At 36.7% G+C, this 27,631-nt stretch overlaps 1 protein-coding gene across 3 annotated transcripts in view; it reads right to left on the bottom strand.

Annotated features, from left to right (window-relative positions):
* Positions 1-27,631, bottom strand: part of LOC145300699 (uncharacterized) — a 91,385-nt gene that overhangs the window by 7,136 nt on the left and 56,618 nt on the right. For all 3 annotated transcript variants that reach the window (XM_080144509.1, XM_080144507.1, XM_080144508.1), the window contains exons 3-7: positions 24,393-24,501; positions 22,190-22,333; positions 14,294-14,455; positions 13,405-13,490; positions 8,262-8,382 (exon numbers count right to left, since the gene is read on the bottom strand). In XM_080144509.1, coding sequence (XP_080000635.1) covers positions 8,262-8,382; positions 13,405-13,490; positions 14,294-14,455; positions 22,190-22,333; positions 24,393-24,501 — 622 coding nt within the window. The remainder of the gene's footprint in view (positions 1-8,261; positions 8,383-13,404; positions 13,491-14,293; positions 14,456-22,189; positions 22,334-24,392; positions 24,502-27,631) is intronic.

Here is a 27,631-nt window from a genome sequence, read left to right as displayed (position 1 = left end):
AAATTTGCAATATTTTTATCCTTTTGGCATTTTAAATTCTCAATGCACGCGTTAGAAGGTACAATTCTAGGTTAACCATAGTTGAAAGGGAAAAGACAACAAAATACTAAAGTCTTATGTACAAAATTTAAAAAAAACTAGAATCTTAGGAAGATCTCCATCATTCCAGTAATTATAGGAGCAATCGGTCTCATGAAAAAGAATTTAAAAAACTATCTGGCAAATATACCCAGTGAACCAAGTGCAAGAAAGTTACAATTACAATTAGAGGGAAGCTTTAAGTTTAAAAAGATGTCTCAGTTTGAACATATGTGATAGTGGACGAATGCCCAGCATCCAGGAGAATAAAATGATAAGAAAATTTAAGAAAACAAAAAGAGAAAACAAAACTTTGAAAAATTGAAATGTATATGAATAACAAATCTGAATAATGGACATTAAAATTGATGAAAAGGTTTTAATAAAATAAAAAACGGAGTTGATGCTACATATATAATTATCATCATTATATTATTACGCATATCGCTCCGTCCGTTATCATGCTGTGCATCCCTAAAAAAGGAAAGTGGAATATTCCAAATAAACTTTTGAGTGAAAAAAAAAATTGGTGTCGCTGTTGAGGCAAAGCTAATAAAAATGATTGGTCTTTCTTGACCTATTGGCTAAGATCAAAGTGTAGTATCTGTTCTTCAGGTGCTACATTTCACTTTCTTCTCTCTCAGTGGAAGAAAAATCCTTTACGACTAAGACAATTTTTTCTCCACGTTAAAAAAACGACCCTGGTGTCTAAATCCGTCCCATGGGGAGGCATTGTGAATAGGTACTATGTTTAATGTAACAAAGTGTTAATATTAAAAAAGTAACTGGAAAAAGTTATTTCTGATTTAATTACAAAATGCCTTGGAAATGTCACTTCTGATTAATTATAAAATGCCCTAAAAAATGTCCGTTTTGATTATTTTTTTTGTTTACTTGCCTCCCCACAAGGGCGGATTTCGACATGAAGTCGGTTAAAAATTTAGGGGAAAACCAGCTCCCCAAAAGGGGTACTCTGGTCAATAACAAAAATAAAAATTGTATCAGTAATGAAGGATTTCTTCTTCATTAACCAAGACTAAAAAAGGTGGGATTAAAGTCACTGGAATGCTGAAACTGATACTACACCCAGAAATTCATGTTGAAGCAATGGTTGCCTAACCCCTAACCGTGTTAATGTTTTTATGTATTACTTTCGAAAAGCTGCTGAAACAGTTTATGATTTAAACAACATTACTTTATTTCAAGTATATTTTAAGCAGTAGGTTACGGGATATGAAGTCAGTCCCAGAAATTACTCAAACTGTTTACGATTTAAACATTACTTTATTTCATGTATATTTTAACAGTGGGGTGGGTTGGTTGGTTGGTTGTTTTTGTTTTACGGCATATCAACCCTTTTCGAGTCATTTAATGCCGAATCCAAAGATTTTGAAGAAAAATTTTTTAAATAGAATATATTTGTTGTTTTCACGTCGATTTCTATTTAACCCATAGTTGGGACCTTAACAGGTACAACCACTCCGGGTCAGAGTGGACCTGGGAGCAATGGTAATTAAAGGGTGGCTCCACACTCCCCATAGCCCACAAGCTGGGGCCTCACCACTGGATATAGTTTAAGGTCATATCCAGGACCCCCATTGAGGGACTTTTACCCTCTGCAGGGGGGCAGTCGGCATATTTTAATGCCCCACCGACAGGGCCAGTGGGGTGGGAGATATTAAATCAGTCCCGAAAATGGGTGAAACTGTTTACGCATTACACATTACTTTATTTAATGCATATTTTTAACATTGGGGTGGGAAATATGAAGTCGGTTCCGAAAATGGCTGCAACCATTTACGTTTTGGACATTACTTTATTTAATGTATATTTTTAACAATAGGATGGGAGATAAGAAGTCGATCCCGGAAATGGCTGAAAAAGTTTACGATTTATACATTACTTTATTTCATTCATTCATTTACGTTTTGGACATTACTTTATTTAATGTATATTTTTAACAATAGGATGGGAGATAAGAAGTCAATCCCGGAAATGGCTGAAAAAGTTTACGATTTATACATTACTTTATTTCATGTATATTTTCAACAGTGGGGTGGGGATTATAAGTCAGTTCCAGAAATGGCTGAAACAGTTTACTATTTAGGCATTACATTATTTCATGTATATTTTTAACAGTGGGTTTGGGATATAAAGTCGGTCCCAGAAATGGCTGAAACAGTTTACTATTTAGACATTACATTATTTCATGTATGTTTTTAGCAGTGGGTTGGGGATATAAAGTCAGTCCCGGAAATGGCTGAAACAGTTTACGATTAAAACATTACTTTATTTAATGTATATTTTCAACAGTGGGGTGGCGGACATGAAGTCAATCCCGGGATTGAATGAGATGTGCAAATATATACTAGCAGAAAGCATTGCCCAGTATTGAATGAGATAGATGGAAAACATATAGTAGCAAAATACCCAGCATCACCCGGGATCGAATGAGATAGGTGAACGATATATATTAGCAGAATATGCTGCATCACCTGGGATTGGATAAGATAGGTGAAACATATATACTATGAGAATACCCAGAATTGATTGATTTGTTTGTAATAAAATAATCAGCCCAGACAATATATCAAAGTTATTATTTAAGTAAGGGGGAGCGACATGGTGGGTTAAAGTTATAAAATTATTGTCGAAATTAGTAACATATCCAAGAATTATGAAAAAGGATGAAATGTGAGTTACTTGATTGGTGTGTTTGTAATGATATAATAAACCCAGACAATATATCAAATATATTAAGCAGGAGGGAGAGGCATAATGTGGGTTTTTAATTATAAAAATTATTGTCGAAATTAGTAACATATCCAGGATTATGAACAAAGATTAAATGTGAGTTAATTGATTGTGTATTTATAATAAAATAATCAGCCCAGGAAATATATCAAAGTAATTATGTTAGTAAGAGAGGCGATAAGGATGGTTTAAATTATGAAAAATAATTGTCGAAATTAGTAACATATCCAAGAATTATGAAAAATAATAATATGTTATTTAATGCATTAGTGTGTTTGCAATGAAATAATCAGACCAGACAATATATCAAAGTTATTATTCTAGTAAGTGGGGCGATGATGTGGGTTTAAATGATGAAAAATGATTGTCGAAATTAGTAACATATCCAAGAATTATGAAAAATGACGAAATGTGAGTTAATTGATTGGTGTGGTTGAAATGAAATAAACATCCAGATAATATATCAAAGTTATTATTTTAGTAGTGGGGGGTTTATAATGTGGGTTAAAAATATTAAAAATAATTGTCGAAATGCAAGAATTAAGAAAAATGATGAAGTGTGGGTAAATTGATAGTTGTGTTTTTTTATGAAATAATCAACCCAGACAATATATCAAAGTAATTTTTTAGTAAGAGAGGGTGACGAGGATGGTTTAAATTATAAAAAATTATTGTTGAAATTAGTAACATATCCAAGAATTACGAAAAAAATTTGATTTAATTGATTGGTGTGTTTATAATAAAATAATCAGCCTAGACAATATATCAAAGTTATTATATAAGTAAAGGGAAGGAGATAAGGAGGGCTTAAATTATGAAAAATTATTGTCGAAATTAGTAATATATCCAAGAATTACGAAAACATGATGAAATATTAGTTAATTAATTGGTGTGTTTGTAAGGAAATAATCAGCCTAGACAATATATCAAAGTTATTATTTAGTAAAGAGGGAAGGGCGAGAATGTGAGTTAAAATTATGAAAAATGATTGTCGACATAAGTAACATATCCAAGAATTATGAAAAATCATTAAATGTGATTTCATGCATTAGTGTGTTTGTAGTAAAATTATAAGCCCAGACAATATTTCAATGTTATTATTTTATTAAGGAGGGGGTGATAATATGGGTATAAATTATGAAAAATGATTGTCGAAATTAGTGACATACCCAAGAATTATGAAAAATGATGAAATGGAGGTTAATTGATTAGTGTGTTTGTAATGAAATAATCAGCCCAGCAAACATATCAAAGTTATTATTTTAGTACGGTTGGGCGACAACGTTGGTTTAAATTATAAAAAAATATGGTCGAAATTAGTAACATATCCAAGAATTACGAAAAATGATGAAATGTGAGTTGATTGATGTGTGTTTTTGAAATGAAATAATCAGCCTAGACAATATTTCAAAGTTATTATTTTAGTAAGGTGTCCGATATGGTGAGTTTAAATGATGAAAAATTATTGTCAAAATTAGTACCATATTCAAGAATCATTAAAAATGATGAAATGTGAGTTAATTGATAGTTGTGTTTTTTATAAAATAAACAGCCGATACAATATATCAAATTTAATATTTTAGTAAAGGGAGGGGCGATAATGTGGGTTGAAATTATGAAAAATTATTGTCGAACATAGTAAACATATTCAATAATTATGGAAAATAATAAAATGTGAGTTAATTGACCGGTGTGTTTGTAATGAAATAATCATCCCAGGAAATATATCAAAGTTATTATTTTAGTAAGGGGGCAGCACAGTTTTAATAAAAAACTAGAATAATATGATTGTGCCTCCATTCATGCTGAACAGAACGCTCACAGCATGCCCAAAAATAATATATTACATATGAAAAATGCTGCTGTGAAATTTCCACAGGTCCCGCTAGTTAATATTATTATCGAAACTAACCTAGACGAATTCATAATTAAAGGTTACTCCAACTTAACATCTACATCTGACCCCCAAGATCGCCATGGGCATGAAATATGTACCTACATTAAAAGATGGCTTTCCATGTTGTAGGGATATCTCAAGAGAAGACCCTAATTTACCTTATATGTGCTTCTGGGTTGCACTAGCTTACACCACAGCATTTATATTTGCCCTCTATCGCCCCCACAACGGTGGAGTTACTATCTTTAAGAGCATATCTGAGCAAATTGACCACATCCTGTCTGCTCATCCTTCGGCTAACATTCACATTTGCGGTGACTTCAATGTCCATAATGTGGAATGGCTGACCCACTCAAATAAAACCGATGATGAGGGGAGGTTTTGTCACGATTTTGCCATTGCCTATGACCTCACTCAGATTGTTCACGAACCCACCCGTGTGTCCGATACACCCGGTCAATATGCAAGCCTTCTAGACCTTTTCCTCACAACTTCCCCTGAGCTGTGTTCATGTTCCGTTCTATCTCCTCTGGGACCCTCTGACCACTCTGTTGTAGTAGTTAAGATAAAAATGAAATGTAGTAAGTCTTCAGACGTACCTCTCCACCGTACTGTATATCGATACTCTATGGCTGACTGGGATAGCTTCTGTACATTCATATCTGACCTACCTCTGCATTCCATGTTTAAAAAGGATGTGTCCTCTATAGTATCAGACCTGACCGAATGGTTAATTATAGGCATAGACCGATTCATACCATCTAAAAAATTCCAACAAAAACCTAACAGCCAGCTATGGTTCTCCCCTGATGTGCTGCTGCCATCGCGCACAGAAATCACTTTTTCCATAACTACCAACATAATAGATGTACTGAGACTAAAGCTGCTTTCAGGACTGCCAGCAACCACTGTAAAAGAGTAATAAAAGATGCAAGAGAGCTATATGCTCAGTCTGTTAAATCCAAAGTAGCTGAGCAGCGGCTTGGTTCCCACCAGTTTTGGCAAATAACATACAGGATCTTGAACAGAAGTGTGCGTTCTATCCCAACTATCATCAATGGACCTGAGGTCATCTCGTCAGCATCAGACAAGGCCAGACTATTTGCCAAGAACTTTGCAGCTAATTCTACCCTATGCGACAATGGCCATTAACTCCCTGTATTTCCTCCTATAACAGACAACACGCTATGTAACATACAAATATCTGTGCATGAGGTCGCCAAGCTAATCAAGAACCTTGATTCCAGTAAAGCAACTGGCCCTGATGGCATTCCAATTATAGTGTTGAAAAAGCTTCAACAAGAACTTGCCCCCTACTTACAAAACTGTTAAAGCATTGCCTTAAGGAGAAGTACTTCCCAACACCCTGGAAAACCTCATCAGTATACCCTGTATTTAAGAATTCAAGTGAAAAGTCATCTCCCTCTCAGTACAGACCAATAAGTCTCCTGTGTCATGAGTAAGTTGTTGGAATCCATATTAAATAAAGAAGTAGTCAACCACCTCAACAGAAACAACCTTCTTAGTGACACGCAATATGGTTTCCGCTCTGCAAGATCTACAGCAGATGTGCTAACGGTTATATCACACAGCATTAGTTTCCTTTCCAGGGCAATTGCTCTTGACATATCAAAGGCCTTCGATAAGGTATGGCATAAGGGCCTACTTCACAAGATTTCCAGCTACGGTATTACTGGAAATGTTTTCTCAATCATTAAATCATTTCTCTCCGATAGGTTCATAAGAGTAGTGGTTGATGGGCAGAAATCAGAGGCCCACAGTTTTAATGCTGGAGTCCCTCAGGGGTCCATCCTGGGTCCAACTCTCTTCCTGATCTACATCAATGATCTCCCAAAACACATACTTAAATCATTCGTTGACATCTATGCTGATGACACAACCATCTATGGCAACACATCAAAGGCTGTAAATGACAAAGTTCTCTCTAATTCTCTCTCCTCGGATCTTGAGCACGTGGTACAATGGGGGAAGAGGTGGCTGGTCACTTTTAATGCATCTAAAACCAAGCTTCTATCTTTACATCATCAACGCACTGATCCCCATCTGGCATCAATTGAAATGGATGGCTCTCGTCTTGGAGAGACTCCATGTTTTGATAAGCTTCTGGGTTTGACCTTTACTCCTGATCTAAAATGGAACACGTACATCAAATCTGTTGCCAGGGATGCTGGGAAAATGGGGGGATCCTTCTACCGCTCCAGAAGATATCTCACTACTGATGCAATTCTCTATCTTTATAAAAGTCAAGTACGTCCAAGGATGGAGTACTGCTGCCACATCTGGGTAGGAGCTGCTAAAAACAGCCTATCCTGCCTTGACAGAGTACAAAATAGACTTTGTGGTTTAGTGGGGGATGCCTTTTTCTCTTCCCTGCAACCTCTCTCCTACAGAAGAGACGTTGCGAGCCTGTCTTTGTTTTATCGCTATTTCCATGGCAGGTTCTCATCTGAGCTCCAATCCCTCGTTCCCCCTCGCCAATCTTTCACGAGAAACACCCGTCTGGCTGAAATTACTGTCAATAATTTTCCCCACTCTTTATCTGTGCCTAAATCCAAATGTAGATTCCATGAGCAAAGCTTCTTTTTTAGAACTGCACGCCAGTGGAACTCTCTGCCGCTTGCCTGTTTCCCACCTGACTACAACTTGGACGTCTTCAAGTCCAACATAAACAAATTCCTGACAAACCACCCCCTTAAGTAAGACACTCTATCAAAACCCCCAATACTACAATACTATCTCATTGATTACTGTACACGCAATAACCCTTATTCCTGAGTGGCCTTCGGGCCTTGATAAGTGGTGACCCCCATATTAAAAAAAACAAAAAACCCTATTATTATTAATATCATTATCAAACCTAACCTATTATTTTGTAAGAGAATTAATTGTACCACATCAGAAGAAAATCAAGATTCGCATACTTTATTTTTGTTTGGTAAATCTGTTGATATTTTCATTTCAGCCCCCCCCCCCAAAAAAAAATAAAGTAACAATTAAATTAAAACAATATAATTCATTGTTTAGAAAAATAAATTGTTTTTTTTTTTTGTCATTGTTGTTTGAATTGTGCAGAACAACATTTTATGAAAACTGCGAAAGTATTTTAAAGAATGGCATTTGTAAACTTTTATTTATATTTTAAAATTTAAATTTTCAAAAAACTTTCAAAATTAGTCATTCTTAGAAAAAATGGAACTAAATCTGTTCTGGTTTGTGAATACCTGATTCTAAAAATATGCTAACAAAATAGAATCAAGCAGCTTAAAAGTCATAACTTGTTGATTGATATGAATAAATAGAAACCTGATACTAAAGTTTATTAATTTGGTTCTGAATTCAAGCATAGAGAAAGTTGCATCAAACTGTAAACAAAAACACACAAACAAGACTGACACAGAGGGGGAAGCAGATGTTTACTGACAGCAGTATAGATTGATATATAGATGGGGGCCACAGATTGATATACACAGGAATGGGGGGAGCAGATTAGACTAACATGTTTTAGGCTTACCTGATGATACCAGCCTGTCGGGATAATAAGTAATTCTCCAGTTTTTTGTTCAAAATCAATGGAATGTGCATGGGAAAATTTTGGGTATGTTTTCAAATCAGGATTGAATGTGTCAATTAAACTGAAAGCAAAAAAAAAAATCTATAAATTTAAAGGCAATTATTGCATATTATGTGAATGTTGCTTTAAAATATAAACTTATTTATGTTGATCGTAGTAATACACAGTAACGATAGAAATGCATTAAAAAAACACATATAATATTTGTAGCAAGACAATGACTCATCTATATTAATAAGTATTAGTGAGATTGAACATTTAAAAACAAGAATTGCTTTAAAGCTCCTAAGGTTACTTTATCAATTGATATGATTTTTGGAATATGATATCTTTTTTCCATCACAGGTACATACATCATATAGATTTTCCTTTACATTTGCTTTTCCATGGAGTGAGGGTTTTATGATAAGCGCCAAAATAAATAAGCAATCATCACAGTTGTAACAGGATCATAATCTTGATCTGATATTTTAGTGCATGTAAAACGGTTATGCATGACAGATAAAATTCCATTCCGATCCGTTCGACGTGCAGGGCTGCGTCCTCGCTCCAACCCTCTTCTCACTCTACCTGTCAGTTGTGCTTTGGCATACCTTTAGAAATTGTGATAAGGGTGTTTTATACGATCTAGGCCGGGAGCAGACCTTTTCAATGTCAATGCATACAAATCCGCAAATAGAACAACAAAGATACTCGTACGGGAGCTCATGTTTGCTGATGACACCGCATTTGTAGCGCATAGTCACGAGGATGCTCAGAACATAATAACTCACTTCATAGGATCAGCCAAGGCCTTCGGATTGAAGATTAACATCAAGAAAACCGAAATGATGTACCAACAATCCCCTGGATCACCAGCAACAAGCCAGCCAATTAAGATTCAAGACCAGGAGCTTTACAATGTCAGCAAATTCAAATACCTAGAGACCACGGTCATGAACAACAACAAAATTGGACGAGGAGATTTTCTACAAGAATGGCTAACGCCTCCATATCCTATGGGAAACTCAAACAGAAGGTCTGGCAAAATAAAGACCTGACTTTCAGAACTAAATGCTCGGTGTACTGTGCCATCGTCCTCTCGTCACTCTTATACGGTGCAGAAACTTGGCCAGTGTACAAACTGGTAGCCCACAAGCTCAACACCTATATGATGAGACACCTCCAGCAGATTTTAAATGTCAAGTGGTATGACTTTGTTAGCAACAGGGAGATCCTATCACAAGCCAACCTCCCAAGCCTGTATGACCTGCTCATTCGGAAAAACCTGACATGGGCCGGGCACGTAAACAGAATGGAGAACTCCCGACTACCAAAACAGATACTGTTTTCACAACTGGAGGATGGGGTACGAGGCATAGGCAGACCTAAGCTCAGGTTTCGTGACACTGTCAAACGAAATCTAAAGGACAGGTTGATCCCTACTGGAAGCTGGCAGACCCTCAGTCGCGACCATGACAAGTGGAGAATGATGGTTCACAGGAAGTCATCTTCGGACACGAAGGACAGCACATGATGATGATCTGATGATGAAAACGGTTATGCATGATAAAATTGTTTCTGAGATAAGTATATTTGCTGATGACACTATGCTCTATAAGAGGCACGAGAGGAAAACAAATAAACAAATATCTAAGGAAATGGCAAAACCACTAGAGGAAGACCTCCAATTTGCAGTGGAATTGGGACAAAAATGGATGGTCACATTCAATGCTGCCAAGACTAAGCTTGTTTCCTTCAATTACAAGAAACATCAACCACCAATAGCTATGACTAAAGATACATTACCTGAAAGTACTTCTTTTAAACTCCTCGGCCTAATGTTCACAGGGAACATGAGTTGGAACAGATACATTGAGAGCATTGCCAAGCCTGCTGCGAAGAAGGTGGGGTCTCTCTACCATGCTAGAAAGCTACTTATGTCTGAAAGTATCCTGTATTTTTACAAGGCTACTAGTCTCTTGCTCCTGAACAGGGATCAAAAGAGAGTCACCAACCTGATAGGTCCTAAACTGTCCTCAAAGTTTCAACCTCTGTCCCATTGACGTAATGTTGCATCCCTCTGCCTGTTCTATAAGTATTTTAATGGTGAATGCTCCGACAAACTATAAACCCTTGTACCCCTTAGACATAAATACTCCCAACAAGCAGCAAAATCCCACCCCATCACAGTAGAAATCCCTAGATGTAAGAAAGTCTTCTACTCTAATAGTTTTTTCCCCAGAACTGCTAGACTTTGGAACTCCCTTCCGGGTTCCTGCTTTCTCAACTGTACTGACATGCAGAAGTTCAAGTGTAATGCGAACGAACATCTCACTGCTCAACTTCCTACATAGTATGTTGTGTCTCTGATAGTAGCCCCCTCCATCAAAGTGGCACTGTGCCTTGTTTGGGGTGAAGATGGAATAAAAAAAAATGATATTAATCAAAACTAAAATGTGAATAATTCCCGAACGACTAATTCGGCAACTGAGATTATTATGAAATAAAGAATGATACTAAAATCGAAGAATCTATAAAATAGAATTGAGGAGGCAACCTGTTTTAGAATTTAATAAAGCAAAATAAAACTGAATTTTTGGTGCTTGTGCAGAATTCCCTCTAAATTAAAAACAAAAATAAAGAAAAATCTGTATGATGTATGTACCTGTGATGAAATAAAAATATATTCCACAAATCACATAAATTGATCAAGTATGTTTATAAGAAAATCAAATTTTATGATGATCCAAAGAGTGACTGTCTCGCCTGCCATTTAAAAAAAAAATATAAAGAAACAAAGAGAGATAACTCAACAAAAATCATACTAGATTTATGTTGTAATGCCTACAAATTCCCATTAATTGCTTAAAATTATTTTTTTATGAGAATAAAACTACTTGATCAATTTATATGATTTTTGGAATAGGATATTTTTGTTTGATCACCAGGATCACGAGTATGTACATCATAACGATTTTTCTTTATTTTTGCTTTTTAATATAGAAAAGAATGAAATTTTTACCAACATAACCTGGTTCCTCAAATAATAATCTGACAAGAAAGACATCATTTCCAAATTCTAAACTCTAAGATTTTTGGGAATTGTTTTGAAGATTATGGCAAAGTTACATATATCCTTGACTCTTGTCTATTATAAGTAAAACACATTTTTGACTTCTGAAAGTGGAGGTCCAAGTTTTTGTTTTCTTAAACAAAGAAGTCCTATTTTCTAGTGTTATGGATTATTAAAAATGGCCAAACCATCACCATTCTGAATGGTGGAAGAAAAGTGGATGAAATGGTGGAAAAGTTTAATTAGGCTTTTGCATATGAATTAAATGAGATTCTGGTTGAGATTTCTGCTGTATTATAATGTGAGCTGCACTTTGATTCTCATTGTGAACAACTGATCGATATTGTGTTGTGGACAGAAAACAGTTGTTCGTCTCTGACATGTATGTGAAAATTTGGCAAGGGGGTACCATAGATTGGAACTCAGATGAGCACTTGACATGAAAATAACTATAGAGCAGAGACAGGCTCACAATGTCTCTTCTGTGAAAAAGAGGTTCCAGAGAAGAGAAAAGAGCATCTCCTACTAGGTTTTGAAGCCAGTTTTGAACACTAACAAGGCTGGATACAGCACGCCAAGCAGCTCCTGTTCAAATGTAGCTGGGGGACTGAGGTTCAATCCTTGGTTGACTCATACTAAAGACTTAAAAAATGGAATTTGATGTCCCCTTGTTAAACATTCAGCATTATAAAGGGAGAATCAATGGCAAGTGGAGTAGCACCCTTTCCTACATCTCAGTGTAGCAACTAATAAAGAGGAAGCCTTTGGATTGCCCCTGACTATTGTCGGCTACTTTTTTTTTTTTTTTTTTACTTTTGTTCTTCCCAAAGAAAGCATATTGACATTTGGGAAGTCTACAATGGATTATGTAAGGAGATGAGCGACATATCTGTTCACATTACATTTAAACCTGCATGTTAGTACAGTTAGGAAAGCAGGAAGCAGGGAGATAATTCCAAAGTCTAGCAGTACAAGGAAAGAAGCTATTAGAATAGAAGACTTTCCAGCATCTAGGAACCTCTACAGTGAAGGGGTGGACTCTTACTGCTAGACAGGTTTATTGGGGGTATGTACGTCAAGGGGGTACAAATGCAATTAGTTCTTCAGAGCATATTCCATTCAAAAGTACTTGTAAAATAAGTACAGGGATGCAACATTGTGTGATGGGACAGGTATTAGAGCTTCGTTGATAGTGCGGGATCTTTTAGAATGAAGACTTATTTTGGACCCTGGTTAAGAGAGAGACGCACCAGCTCAGATGTGGCAACAATACTTCATGCATGCGTGAATGGTGGCTTTCTAGAGATACACGATACTCGCAGGTGTGAATAATTTTCTAGACCAGTAAAGGGAACCCACCTTTTTTGCAGCAGTCTTATCAATGCTCTCAAGGTATTTGTTCCAATTCATGTTGCTTGTGAGTGTTATACCGAAGAGTTTGAAGAATGAGCTCTCAAGTAGGGTGTTATTAGTCATGGCTATCAGTTGTTGAGAAGGCTTCTTGTAATTGTTAAATGGAAGAAGCCACTCCTCAACTCTTGTAAACCCCAAACTCCATAAACAGCTCTCAATTATATTAAAGATTGTCGTAAAACTGAGTCACTCCTAAAACTAATTAAAATATATTGATCTCTATTGTTCAGTCCTTTGTCATTTTAATAACTGCCACACCTTGCTTAACAATCCTATTTTAGTTCCTGTTACTGCTCCAGCTTTACCAACAACTCCATCCCAGCTTTCTTTTATGTTCCTCTGTTCTTCCAACAAACCTATTGCCTTTCTTCTTTTGTCATATTTCTTTTTCTCTTTTTCTTTTACTTCTAAATACTTGGGAGCAAAGGGGGTGAACCAATGTTGATAGTATCACATAACTGTACATTCTTTATTGTTTTTTCGAAAGAGAATCAAAATGTCCTCATATTTTTTAAAACATAATTTAACAAAGCAAGCTCTGAAATATTAAAAATTAAACCAAACGATTTTCTTGTATAATAAAACAAATACAGAGTTGAAAAATAACAAGTTTACCTGTTATACTTTCGACATTCAAGTGGGAAGCCACAATTTTGTCCTTTCGTGATGTATAATAAATCATCTTGGCCTGGAGGAAATAACTAGAAATAAAAATTTTATATCAGTTAACATGATAAAATACAAAAAGAGAAACTTAAAAAAAAAAGAAGAAAATCAAAATGAAAAAGATTTAATATTCGTCTGTCTTCAAGACTCACATTACAAATTAATCATATGAATCTCATATCATTTCTCTCCATGCAATGCATGTCCTCAACCCTACCAAACTAAATTAAAGTAAAAAAATAATTTTTACTGAATTACTAAAGTAAAATCTATAAAAAATTCATAAAAGTTTACAAATTAACTGCTTTCAATAGATTGACTCAATCCAGATCCCTTGAGAAACAATTGAACACCAGGCATATTTTTAGAAGAACTATAGTATTTTAAAATTTTATTAGCTGCAATAGTTTTTAATTTAAATTTTTTATCCTGTACTTTTCCAAGTTTATTGCTTAAAAACATTGCTCTATCTGAGCTAATCAATTATGCTTTTTTCCCCTATATTATTTTAATCACACAAAATACATGTTAAAGTATTCCTGATTTTCAGGATTAAGTCATGTTTGAAAACACTTCCAGGTTGGAGGTTACATCGACCAAAACATTGTGAGAATAACACTTCGAAGAAGGATGAGAACAGTAGTCCGAATAATCCCAATAATACAAAAGGTCACATTTTTTTTTCTTGTAACGTGCAATTCTATTATAAAGATGTTAACTATGATGAGTTGAGTGTGACACAACAGTAAGATGCTCAATGCGGACATAAAAAAGCGTTCAATCCCTAATAACGTGGATGGAGAGGGAAACAAAGAATGGGAAGATGTGGGTTACATACTTTCCATTTTTTTCTGCCTTTTATAACAGCGTTAGTTCCAGTCCAATTGTAAGGGTCCATATGCAAAGGTGACTTGGAGTGACGCCCTCCCCATAACAACATGCTGTCCCAGGGTCGTACTTCTTTTGGAAACAAAGAAAAAAAATCTTCTTTCAAGTATGGCTACAAATAAAAGAGACAAAAAAAGCATTCATACAAAACATTAAAACACATCTGAAATCATTTTTAATGTACAAATAGCAAAATTCAAACTCATCAGCTGAACATTCACAGGTAACATGAATTGGAACAAATACATAGAAGATATTGCCAAGACTGCTGCAAAGGAGGTAGACTCCCTCTACTATTCTAAAAGACTTCTCTCACCTGAGAGTATACTATATTTCTACAAAACCACCATTTACCCAGGCATGGAATATTGTTGCCACATATGGGTCGGTGAATCAACCATTAGCCACTCTCTGTCAGAGTCCAAAAAGAGTCTCCAATATTATAAGTTTTACATTATCAAACAAGTTCCAACTCCTGTTCCATCACTGCAACATTGCATCACTGTGCTTGTTTTATAATTACTTTAATGGAATATGGTCTGATGAGCTCATAGCATTGATTGTCCACCATAGAAATTAGCTTCATTTCTTGAGCTACACAAATACATAGCAGTTCGAGGGAAGAAACTATTAGAGTAGAAGTCTCTTCAACATCGAAGGACCTCCAAATTGACATAAATACCCCCCAACCTACCCAACAAGTAGGAAAAATCCCACACCTTCACTGTAGAGATCCTTTGATGTTTTTTTGTTTTTTTTTTACACGGTGTTCACCACTTATCAAGGCCCGGAAGCCATTCAGAGATAAGGGTTATTGCAAATACAGTACGTTAGTGTGGAGATTTAATGAAGTGTTTACTTAAGAGGGCGGTTCATTAGGAATTTGTTAACGTTGGACTTGAAGACATCCAAGTTGTAGTCAGGTGAGAAGCAGGCAGATAGAACAGAGTTCCACAGGTGTGCAGTTATAAGAAAGAAGCTTTGTTCATGGAATCTACGTTTTGATTTAGGCACAGATAAAGAGTGGGGGAAATTTTTCACAGTGGATTCAGCTAGACGGGTGTTTTTCGTGAAAGATTGGTGAGGAGGGACCAGAGATTGGAGTTCAGACGAGCACCTGCCATGGAAATAACGATAAAACAAGGATAGGCTCGCAATGTCTCTTCTGTGGGAGAGAGGTTGCAGGGTAGAGAAAAGGGCATCCCCCACTAAGCCAGGAAGTCTATTTTGTACTCTGTCAAGGCAGGATAAGCTGTTTTTAGCAGCTCCTGCCCAGATATGGCAGCAGTATTCCATCCTTGGACGTACTTGGCTTTTATATAGATAGAGAATTGCATCAGTAGTGAGATATCTTTTGGAGCGGTAGAAGGATCCCACCATTTTTCCAGCGACCTTGGCAACAGACTTGATGTACGTGTTCTATTTCAGATCAGGAGTAAAGGACAAACCCAGAAGCTTGTCAAAACACGGGGCTTCTCCCAGACGAGAGCCATCCATTTCAATTGATGCCAGATGGGATCAGAGCGTTGATGATGTAAAGATAGGAGTTTGGTTTTAGATGCATTAAAGGTAACTAGCCACGTCTTCCCCCACTGAACCACACGCTCGAGATCAGAGGAGAGAGAATTAGAGAGAACTTTGTCATTTACAACCTTTGATGTGTTGCCGTAGATGGTTGTGTCATCAGCATAGATGTCAACGAATGATTTAAGTATGTGTTTAGGGAGGTCATTGATGTAGATCAGGAAGAGAGTTGGGCCCAGGATTGACCCTTGAGGGACTCCAGCATTAATACTGCAGGCCTCTGATTTTTGTCCATCGACCACTACTCTTAGCCTATTAGAGAGAAATGATTTAATGATTGAGAAAACATTTCCAGTTATACTGTAGCTGGAAATCTTGTGAAGTAGGCCCTTATGCCATACCTTGTCGAAGGCCTTTGATATGTCAAGAGCAATTGACCTAGAAAGGAAGCCTTTGTCAAGAGATTCACTAATCCTATGAGATATAACCATTAGCACATCTGCAGTAGATCTTGCAGAACGGAAACCATATTGTGTGTTGTTTCTGCTGAGGTGGTTGACTATTTCTCTATTTAATATGGATTCCAGCAACTTATAACACACAGGAGACTTATCGGTCTGTACTGAGAGGGAGATGACTTATCACCTGAATTCTTAAATACAGGGCATACTGATGAGGTTTTCCAGGGAGTCGGAAAGCACTTCTACTTAAGGCAACGCTTAAACAGTTTCGTAAGTATGGGAGCAAGTTCTGGTTGAAGCTTTTTTAACACTGTAATTGGGATGCCGTCAGGGCCAGTTGCTTTACTGGAATCAAGGTTCTTGATTAGCTTGGCGACTTCATGCACAGATATTTGTATGTTACCTAGCGTGTTCTGTGTTATAGGAGGAAATATGGGGAGTTGATGGCCTTCGTCGCATAGGGTAGAATTAGCTGCAAAGTTCTTTGCAAATAGTTTGGCCTTGTCTGATGCTGACGAGATGACCTCTGGTCCATTGATAATGGTTGGGATAGAACGCACACTACTGATCAGGAACCTATTTGTTATTTACCTAAACTGGTGGGATCCAAGCCGCTGATCAGCTACCTTGGATTTAACAGACTGGGCATATAGCTCTCTTGCATTTTTTATTACTCTTTTACAGTGGTTGCTGGCATTTCTGAAAGCAGCTTTAGTCTCAGTGCATCTATTACGTTGGTAGTTATGGAAAAAGTGATTTCTGTGCACAATAGCAGCAGCACATTCTGGGGAGAACCATGGCTAGCTGTTAGGTTTTTGTTGGAATTGGTCTATGCCTACAATTAACTATTCGGTCAGGTCTGATACTATAGAGGACACATCCTTTTTAAACATGAAATGCAGAGGTAGGTCAGATATGAATGTACAAAAGCTATCCCAGTCAGCCGTAGAGTATCGGTATACAGTACGGTGGAGGGGTACGTCTGGGGACTTATTACATTTCATTTTTATCTTAACTGATACGATGGAGTGGTCGGAGGATCCTAGAGGAGAATTAACGGAACATGAACATAGCTCAGGGGAAGTTGAGAGAAAAAGGTCTAGGAGGCTTGCATATTGACCAGTAGTATCGGGCACACGGGTGGGTTCGCGAACAATCTGAGTGAGGTCATAAGCAATGACAAAATCATGACAAAACCTCCCCTCATCATCTGTCTTATTTGAATGGGTCAGCCATTCCACGTTATGGACGTTGAAGTCACCACAGATGTGGATGTTAGCCGAGGAATGTGCAGACAGGATGTGGTCTATTTTCTCAGATATACTCTTAAAGATAGTAACTTCGCTGTTATGGGGCCGATAGAGGGCAAATATAAATGCAGTGGTGTTAGCAAGTGCAACCCGGAAGCACATATAGGGTAAATTAGGATCTTCTCTAGAGATATCCCTGCCACACGGGAAGCCATCTTTAATGTAGGCACATATTCCATGCGCATGGCGATCTTGGGGGTCAGATTTAGCTGTTAAGTTAGAGTATCCGTTAATTATGAACTTATCTAGGGAAGTGGTCGGCCCTATTCCAATTTTGCATAGAAAGAATATGTCCAGTTTCGTCTCCTGTAATTGGGTTTCAACCTCTGGAAGGTTGGAACGTAGACCCCTAATGTTGGAGAAGGAGACCTGGTAGTAGGGGTCTACGTTGGAAGATGGGGTTCTAGGTTTATTCAAGTTTTTTTTCTGGAGATATTTCATGTTGAGGTTTTGGGATTTGTGGAACAGGTCGGCATACTTGGTTAGAGCAGTACAGAGAGGGAAAGTAAGAGAGAAAAAGATAGGAAATTTCTTTTTTCTTTTTTGTAGCACATGAAAAGGTAAAGCTGTAACAATTACCTACTAGTATGGCATCGAGAGGCCCCACCAGAGACTACTGCATGGTCCAGAATCCATTCACCAATTGGCAATGCAGCAGTCCCAGTACTTTGCGCCTGCTGATAGGACAGCCTCCTTAGTGGTTAATCCAAGGTTCGGGTCTCTGACTATCAGGCGGATAACGTTAGCCCAGACAAAACGTTTACCTCCAGCACCCTTACTAGTGACATGGCCACAAGGATAGACATAGAGACAGAAAAATTTCCGACATCTCAGACTACTGTTCACCAAGTACTACCGACCTTTAAGCAGCTTTTTCTTCACCCTTTGTCAGAAAAATCACTCATTTGAATGAGGACTGAGGGACAAAAAAAGGAGAAGCGAGAGTTACTGGAGCTGCTGATAACACATCCACTGTATTATCTACTCTCCATTAAAAAAAAAAAGGGTGGGGGGAGGAGGGGAATGGGTACAAGTGACTTATTAATATCTAAGTAGTAAAGTCTGGTACTAAATTATCAATTCAGGACACTTTTGATGATAATCTCCCCTCCCATATTAATGGGTGGAAGTTTTTGGCGTCATCTATTTCGAGTTGGAATCATTGGAGCTTCATGTTGGAGAGACTTCTACTCTAATAGTTCTTCCTTCAAACTGCTATGCTTTGGAATTCCTTCTCTGTCCCCTGCTTCCTCGACTGTACTAACATGCAGAAATTTAAATGTAATGTGAAGACATCTCACTGCTCAACTCCCTACTGTAGGCACCACCCTTTATTCATAGTAGTTTCTTATGTCTCAGTGGCAATTTACCTTGTTTGAGGTGAATATGAGTTTAATAAAACATGTTAATGAATAATAATATTAAAGTTGGTCTCAGTTATTTAATGCAGCATCTGATAATTTTGGTAGTAGATGGATTTAGTTTAGCTGTTTTGTTTTATGCTGTATCAACCGTCTTTGTGCTATATAATGCCGAGTCTGGTCACTTGATCTTTTTGAAATTTGGGGCATGTGAGATGTCCGAAAAGTCCATTTTAAACAATGGGAGGAAAAAAGGTGTCTTGTTACTTTTAACATGTCTTCCTCTCCTTTTACCACCAATGCTTAAATCCTTGTTTTATCTCTGCCCCTTATTTTGATAAGCTCCTATGACTGACTTTGAATCCAGATTTAAAGTGGATGAGTTACATCCATCTGTTGTTAAGGTTGCTGGGAAAATGGTTGTATCATTCTACTGCTCCAGAAAATACCTGACTCCTGATGCAATTCTCTACTTGTGTAACGTGGAGGGAAAGGAAAGTCTGTTTATATTGCATGTCGATTGATTATTATATCTCATGGCTTTTATATATCTGTTAACAACGAAAAGGTTGTTTTTAAAAACCTCTGTTGATAGGTATGAAGAATGGGGGTCAAAGGCAGGGGTCGCCACCAAGCATTGTTCGACTTGGGGTGACTAATCACATTTAATTGGTAATAAGTAAAAACCTCAGTGCAGGTGGGGGTTGAGGTTTGGTAGAGATAAGCTCTAAGAAAAAGAAAGAAACGTGTTTGTAACCACTCTCTGAAGGAGAGGTGGGGAAAAAGGGGTTAGATTTAGAAAAAGGATTTCTAAGCAGAGGAGTCATAACCAGCAAGCTGAACGGCTGGGCTTGTCAGGCGCTCCTGATTTGGGGAGCCCTTCAGGGCCTGAGGTTATGATGGGAACTAGCCTGTGTTAATGGGAACTCTGTGACTTTACTGGTCTGGTCTTACATCGTTCACTGCTATAGTCAGTCACCTCAAATTAGACAGTAGTTGTTATGAAGTAATGAAAATAATAAATAGTTTGTTACTGTTATAACCCGGAGTTCTGTTTGTTGTGGTGAGGACTCTTGATTTTTTCAGCAAACCGCAAGGACCAGCGGAGTGATTGATGTACCCGGAGACTCCCTACACATGGAAGAAAGACGATTTGATCGAGAGGAAAAGCGCCCCTCCATGAAAACACAGTGGGTAAGGACGATCAACAGGCCAATTTGTAACGAGACAAGGTACGATCAAAGGACACCTGCCACATCGGTAACGTTATAAATGGTGCCGGATCGTACATCGTTATAAGCAGAACATACCTTTTATATCTTCTTTTGTACTTCTTGGCCATGTCCTTGAGTGGTTTGTGTTCTGACATTGGCGCACCTGGAACTAAAATTCTCTCATGCATAGCAACAGACACGAGTCTCATTTATCTGGACAATTGGATCTTTATTCAGTTCCACAGTCGAAGTTGTGTCCTTGTTTCTCTGCTCATCTTTAGAAGGAGGATGGGGATTTTGCTATCAGTTTATCTACCATCCATTCCTCTCTCTCGTCACCCCCATGAGAAGTCTGACTCTTCTCAGAATGTACTTTTTCAAACTGTACTGTTCAGAATGTACTTGCGATTCAACTAATTGTAGACTCTCAAACTGACTAGAAATGCACATGTATCATCTATTTATTTTAAGGTGTATGTGTGGGGGAGGTAAAATCCCATTAACCAGTTTGCACTCAAAATGTAGTGACCTGCCTCATGAACCCTGCTAGCATGCAGGTGCACATATTGTCAATGAAAGTCAATGAATTTGAAGCCTGCCAGTTTCAACCTTTCAACCTCTCTGCACTTAACTTGAACACAAAGAAGTTGCTTTAAGCCAATACCGCGTTAACCATGCTATTGACAAACAACAAGATACAGATGTAACCAAAAATGGAATACTAGTCATATTTCCTCAAAATACTCTTTTTAGTTTTGATAGAAAGTACAAAATCAACTTTGCCATCTAGTACTTACATCTCATTTCTCATAGAAAAGATGTTTCAAGTCTTTTTCTACTCTATCATTATTTATTAGCTGAGCTTCAATCTTTGAATCCTCCCTGTAAAGTATTTCTGCAAGAACTAACCCTAACCCAAATGGCTCTCTCCTAGATAAAGACCTTGTTTTGATAAAGCAGAAATAGATTCGCAACATCTCTTCTATGAGAAAAATGTAGTAGGGAGGAGAAAAAGGCATCACCTACTAGATTCTAGATTTCAAAGTCAATTTTGTACCTTGTCAAGGCATAAAAGGTGGCAGTTCATCCTCAAACATAGCTGTAGTTCTCTATCTTAGGACATATTAGATATGGCCTAAGATGGAGTACTGCTGCTAATTCTGGGAATGTATCACTCAGAGAGGAATCTGTTTTGTCTTATATCGAAAGAGTACAAAATCGACTTTGCAATCGATTTCAAATTTAAGCATGGCAAACAAACGGATTGATAGAGCTTCTTGTAGATAAGCTTGGGCAAGAATAAGGACAGTACTATCATCAAATTTTTTTCTGGGCAATTTACATAAAACACTGGAAGGTGCTGAACAGAAGTTTCATAATTGTTTTCTTTTTTGCAGAAATGCTGGTCAGAATTTTCTATGAAAGAATATAATTTCTGTTATTACAAAGATAATTCAATAAAAAATTGTAAAATGAAAATATTTTTTTTGTTGTTATAATGAATAATTATTAGATAATTTTTATTAAACTATAAGAAAATTAAAATTCAAATAAAAAAATCATTGTAAGGTAAATTTCATAGATAAATATTTATTTTTTAATAAAAAACAACTGATAATTAGACAATTTGTTTTATATGATTTTTAATTTTTTATGTTTATTTTGTTCAAATTAAATATTTATTTTTTTGTAATAAATGAATAATAGCAAATATTTTCTTAAATGACATTGGCTGCTGTGATGTCATTGGCTTAGTATTTTGGCATCTTTCAGTGTTTTAACATAAACTGCCTGGAAAATTTTGATGATAATATGGTTCTTATTCTGCATAAGCACCTCTTAACTGAAGCATAACCAACAAGGTTACATGGACACATCTAGAAACTGATTCCTTTTAATAATAATTCATGAATTTAAAACACAAATGAAATCACTCTTTTTTTTTTATTTTTAAAATGAAGTAATTTCTAACTTACAATGTGACCCAAGTCATTTTTTAGTTCTGGGTGAGATGGGAAGAAGAGTTCGTCTTCAATGTACAGCCATTGTTGCAATTCTGAAGTGGTTAAAAGTGGAATCATGTGACGTAGTTCCTCTACTGAACCATAAGTTTCATCTCCCTTCAAAAAAGGTAGAAAAAATGAACTGTAAATCAGTTGAAATGATTACATGATAAAGAGATAAAAATAAAGCGTGAAATGATCACATATAAAAGACTAACAGCAAAAATATGTGAATATATTAACTTGTAGTAAATTATTTTTAATATTCAGAAAATAAAAATATGATGTAGTGTTATATATTGGCACCCTATACTAGTACGTAACAATTAAGTTAACTAGTATGAATTTTAACAATGGTCAGATTAGTACATATAAGGATAACCTGCTGGTAGCCGGAAATATATCCAGCTGCAGTTGGCATGATTGAAGAGAGGTCAAAGGTTAGTTTTAAAGACAAAACACAGTAGAAATGCAGGGTCGAGCAATATGATGATAGAGAAAGGATGTCCCATATTCAAAGAGAGAATAGAGAATTTTAGGAAATATTTTATTGAAAATTAAGTAAACAGGACATGAAAATAATGTAGAAATCCAAATGAATGTTGCTTTCAGACTCTGCCTGCGCATCACCCATTCTTAAGGCTTAGAAAATTCAGTAAATAATTATTTAGTTGCTCAGTCATATTGGTCTCTCCCCTAAATGAGTAAACTTTCTTTCTAAATAAAACCTTTGAAAACTCAACAAGTTTCTATTGTGTTTTCATACACAAGTAGTTATTTGTCTAAGTAAAATTGAAGATCAATAACCATGAAGGAATCACAGTCAGACATAAACAATGACAAGACGTGACTATGTAAGAAAGACCAGCACATATAAACAGCATGTGCAACGTAATGTATAGAAAGACTTTTATTTTGTTGATTTGCTTTCTTGATCAGTCACCAGTGAGAGTCACATGCACAAAACTATGCATTAACGCAAACAACCATGTGTGGAGTTTTGTTTAACATAAAATGTCATAATAGTTTTAGTTACAGATATGAAGACACAAAATAATAATTAGGTAAAATAAATACAGAAAGATAGACAAAACAGATAGAGTATATAGAAAAAAAGAAATTACAAAAGCAAAAAACAAAAATGTTAGCTTAATAGAATGCATGGAAGTGCTTTAATTTAAGACAAATACATTAAAGACATTGCCAAAACTGCTGCAAAGAAGGTAGGCTCTCTCTACTGTGTTAGAAAATTACTCATACCTGATAGTATCCTGTATCTGTATAAAGCTACGATTCACCATACATGGAGTATTGTTGTCATATCTGGGGTAGTGCATCTACCACTAGTCTCTCTCACTTGGATAGGTTCAAAAAAAGAGTCTCCAATTAAGTAGGTTCTACACTTTGTTTTATCGTTATTTTCATGGCAAGTGCTCATCTGAGCTCCAATATCTGGTCCCTGCTCGCCAATCTTTCACGAAAAATACCCAGTAGCTGAAACCACTGTCAATAATTTTCCCCATTCTTTATCTGTGCCTAAATCAAACGTAGATTCCATGAACAAAGCTTCTTTCTGAGAAGTACATGCCTGTGGAACTCTCTTCCATTTGCCTGTTTCCCACCTGACTACAACTTGGATGTCTTCAAATCCAACATAAACAAATTCCTGATAAACCGCCCCCTTAAGTAAGACACTTTATCAGATCTCCATTACTAACGATTACTTCGATATTGTCCCATTGATTACTGTACACACAATAACCCTTATTCTCAAGTGGCTTCTGAGCCTTGATAAGTGGTGACTACCATGTAAAAAAATAAATAAATTTTGATAGAATGTGCTCCGATGAATTCGTAGCACTTGTGCCCCCTCGATTAATCAGACAAAACATGATTTTTCTTAAAAATAATTAAAGTGATTGTCTTTCTTAAGTTTTTTAAAAAATGTTATAAAATCTTTATAGAAATGTTGACTGGCATGATCAACGCCGAATCAGCATTGGCCAAGCCAAAACAGCAATGCCAAAACATCCCATTCCCAGTTTTTAAATATTTGATTTATCGAAAAACCCTAAAAAGTTACGGACAGGCTAACCAATTGATAAAAAAAGAAAACTTCTTATAGAATTGGAAAATATTAAATATTAAAATGAAAAAAAAAAAATCCGTTTTGAACCTGAGAAATTTTTACTGTAACTCTTTCATCTCCATAATTTTTGATAAAGAACTCCTTTGTCCATTTGAAAGCTGGCCATTCTGTAACGACATCTGTTAAAAGAACTGGCCTGAAAGAAACAATAACAAAAACGGTGAAACACAAACAAAAGTATCAAGGGTAGAATAATTATTTAGTACAATTACCAAATTAGAAATGAATATTGTTTTATTGTTTAGACAAACAAAAAAGGCATTTCTGTGTTTACTCCTCAAGAAAATGCCACAGGTCAACAATTTAAAAGAAAAATTTTAACATTTCAATTTGGAAACATCGTTAAGAAGGAGTTATGTCCCTTATAATGTAAAAAGAAGAATAACATTGAAAAACGATAATTTTATTTGAAACATCTATCATTTGATAAAGAGGTTTTTCCTCTAAATATATAATGGAACAAAATAATATAAATTAGATCACTGTAGTAATTTTGATTAATTAAGTAAGATTTCTTCTAAAAAATCACTTGTTTTTGTTTTTCACTCTTTGTTTTTGAGAACAAAAATAAAAGTCTGTATAATGTATGTATCTGTGACGAAACAAAAATATTCCAAAAGTCTCCTGAATTGATTAAGTAGTTTTATTTTTATTATGAAAAATATTTTAAGCAATTAATAGGAATTCGTAGGCATTACAACATAAATCTAGTATGAATTATTGTTGTTGAGTTATCTCCTTTTTTTCTTGAGATTTTTTTCAAAATGGCAAGTGAGAAAATCATTTCTTGGATACTCATGAAATTTGATATTTTATTTAAAAATAAAACTATATGATCAATTCATATGATTTTTGGAATATTCATTCTACCCTGGCTATGTACATCATCAAGACTTTTCTTTATTTTTGTTTTTTGATGTAGGGGGAATTCAGGACAAAATCACTTGTTTTTTTTTTTTTTTCTTCACTGAAAAACGAGTGCTCAACATGTGAAACATTCCTTACACTTTAAAGTTAGTAGGCCTTTATTTTCTTGTCCATTGTTACAACAGGCAACAGTTAATCTGCTTTTATATGTTTTATATTCTCTTATTATATTATTTCAGTTAAATGGACTGCTATTTTGGGAGAAAAAAAAAAGAAACAAAAAAACACAAAAGTTCAGACAGAATTCGTCACTGTATTTCCTCCTCACAACTTTCTTTCTCAACTTCTAACACACGTTTCTTCAATCTCTTTCTCTCTCTCTCTCTCTCTCTCTCTCAGATCCCGCCTGAAGATAAGTTGTATAGCCACACAATGCACACACACATGGGCGCTTGCTTCTTTGATTATTACATTCAACTCTACACTCCCCCCTGGTCTCCAGATCACACATGTGGTATTGTAGATGGGGTCGTTTGTTGCAGGCACTCCAATGAAGGGGAATTGGCTGGACTTCATCATCTTCATTGGAGCTGTTAGAAGGGGTGCTGGAACTATCGCCATCAGCATTAAGGTTTGCAGTCGTACCATCATGGGGAATAGGTCTGATCCACAGGTCATTGTTGGATAATTCATCATTACTGCTACTCGCCAACTCGTATTTAAGGCAAGTCAGACATCCGTCACATCAACTAGCATGGCCTACTCACTGATGATGCCAGTGATTTGTCCTCTTTGAAAGCTGGTGGTGTTAAAAATTTGTTTGTGTTTGTGTATTATTCTTTATTCTTCTTATTAAAACATTTATTACTACGGTTTCTTTTACCGTTTTACCTTACTGTTACTTTTATGGGTACTTTTACGTTTACTACTAAGCGTCTGTGTGTTTATCACTGTTCTTACATGTGTGGGTGTGCATGCTCTTACATATGTTACATGCAGTTCACTGTTATATGTGTGTGTGGGTGTGTGTTCTTATCCTTACACCGTTTCTTCCCTTGGAAGGTTTCCCGAGACGTGTATGTGTAATGTAATGTGTACATACCTGGTAGCCTTGGCCAGCAGATGATATCTTCTTGGACGCTGGTCTCCATCTCGTTGGGGAGTGGTCACTGCAGACAGATTCATTAATGACAACAAGATGGACTGAAGCTTCAATCTTTTATTCAAGGCAAGCCTATATCTCGGACCCTGGTTGTTGGAGACCCGAAATCTCCCGTCTGCATTCTTTGCTGCACAAAACCAACTCTCAGCCCATGTGGTCGGCAACCGGAAGCCTACGATCACAATTCCTGTGTCACCCCTAATTTCCGGTGCATTCTATCTAGGTTGTCAAAAGGTGACTTGAGTTTGACGCCTGTCAAACCCAACCTTTTCTGACCCTGCTAAATCGCTGATGGCAAACCCAAAATATGCTTATATAACTTCTATTTCTAAAACTACCTATATAGCAATTAAGCTGGGATTCTCAATACTACAGTGGTACATTGGCTATTGGGAGGCTTCACCCAGACAGTGTCCCTTAACTCATATGGCCCTTGGATTCCCTACTGATCAGGCAGACGGGCATCAATGTTTTTGATTCACACTCGATAGCAATGGATCACATTGGCGGGTGCGCTTGCAGCAGTCACGGCATCCTTTGGTGTTGCATTATATATATAGACCACCTCTGCGATCGTGCATTGTTTTCTTGCTGCAATCCTCTTCATGCTTCAGTGGCACCTCTCTGCAATGCCATTTCCAATGGGCACATGTGCATATCAGTGTCTGAGCTGGATCCCCCACTCGTCTACAAAATGCCTGAACTCTCCACTGCAGAAGGCCATATCATTGTTTGTGAGAATCTCTTTATGCGGCCCCCTTTTGTAAAATATGGACTCCGATTCATGGATCACACTCGAGGAATCCTGTCTTAACAATGGGCGACAGATAGCAAACCTTGACGGTCCATAATCAGGGTGAGGAAGTGCTGGTTGCCATAGTGGGTTATGTCTATCCCCAGTGGGCTCCAAGTCATATCTACTCCCAGCCGACCTTTACGCCATCTAGACAGGGGGGTGGGGTCGATTGACTGGCATGTTTGCCATTCCTTGACTACCATTTTTACTACACTTTTGGGCACTGATGGATTAATCAACTGTACAAAATAACATGTCTGTCTTACTTTGGGATGCCCACTGTTGTGATGTATCTCCCTGATTTTGTCTGCCACCTCAATAGAGGCAGCACATAATAATCGTACTGGCTCAGTTTCCTTCTTCATGGCGTCATACCATTTCTGTAGCACCCGAGTGAGCCTCTCAGCAAGATTGCAATTTGAAGTGACCAGTACCACATCT

The sequence above is a fragment of the Euprymna scolopes genome, chromosome 2 (genome assembly GCF_053919585.1).
Source record: "Euprymna scolopes isolate OS-2025 chromosome 2, ASM5391958v1, whole genome shotgun sequence".
NCBI classification, from domain to species: domain Eukaryota; kingdom Metazoa; phylum Mollusca; class Cephalopoda; order Sepiida; family Sepiolidae; genus Euprymna; species Euprymna scolopes.
Note: the sequence above shows the minus strand (reverse complement) of the source record. Positions and strands in the feature narration are given on the sequence as shown.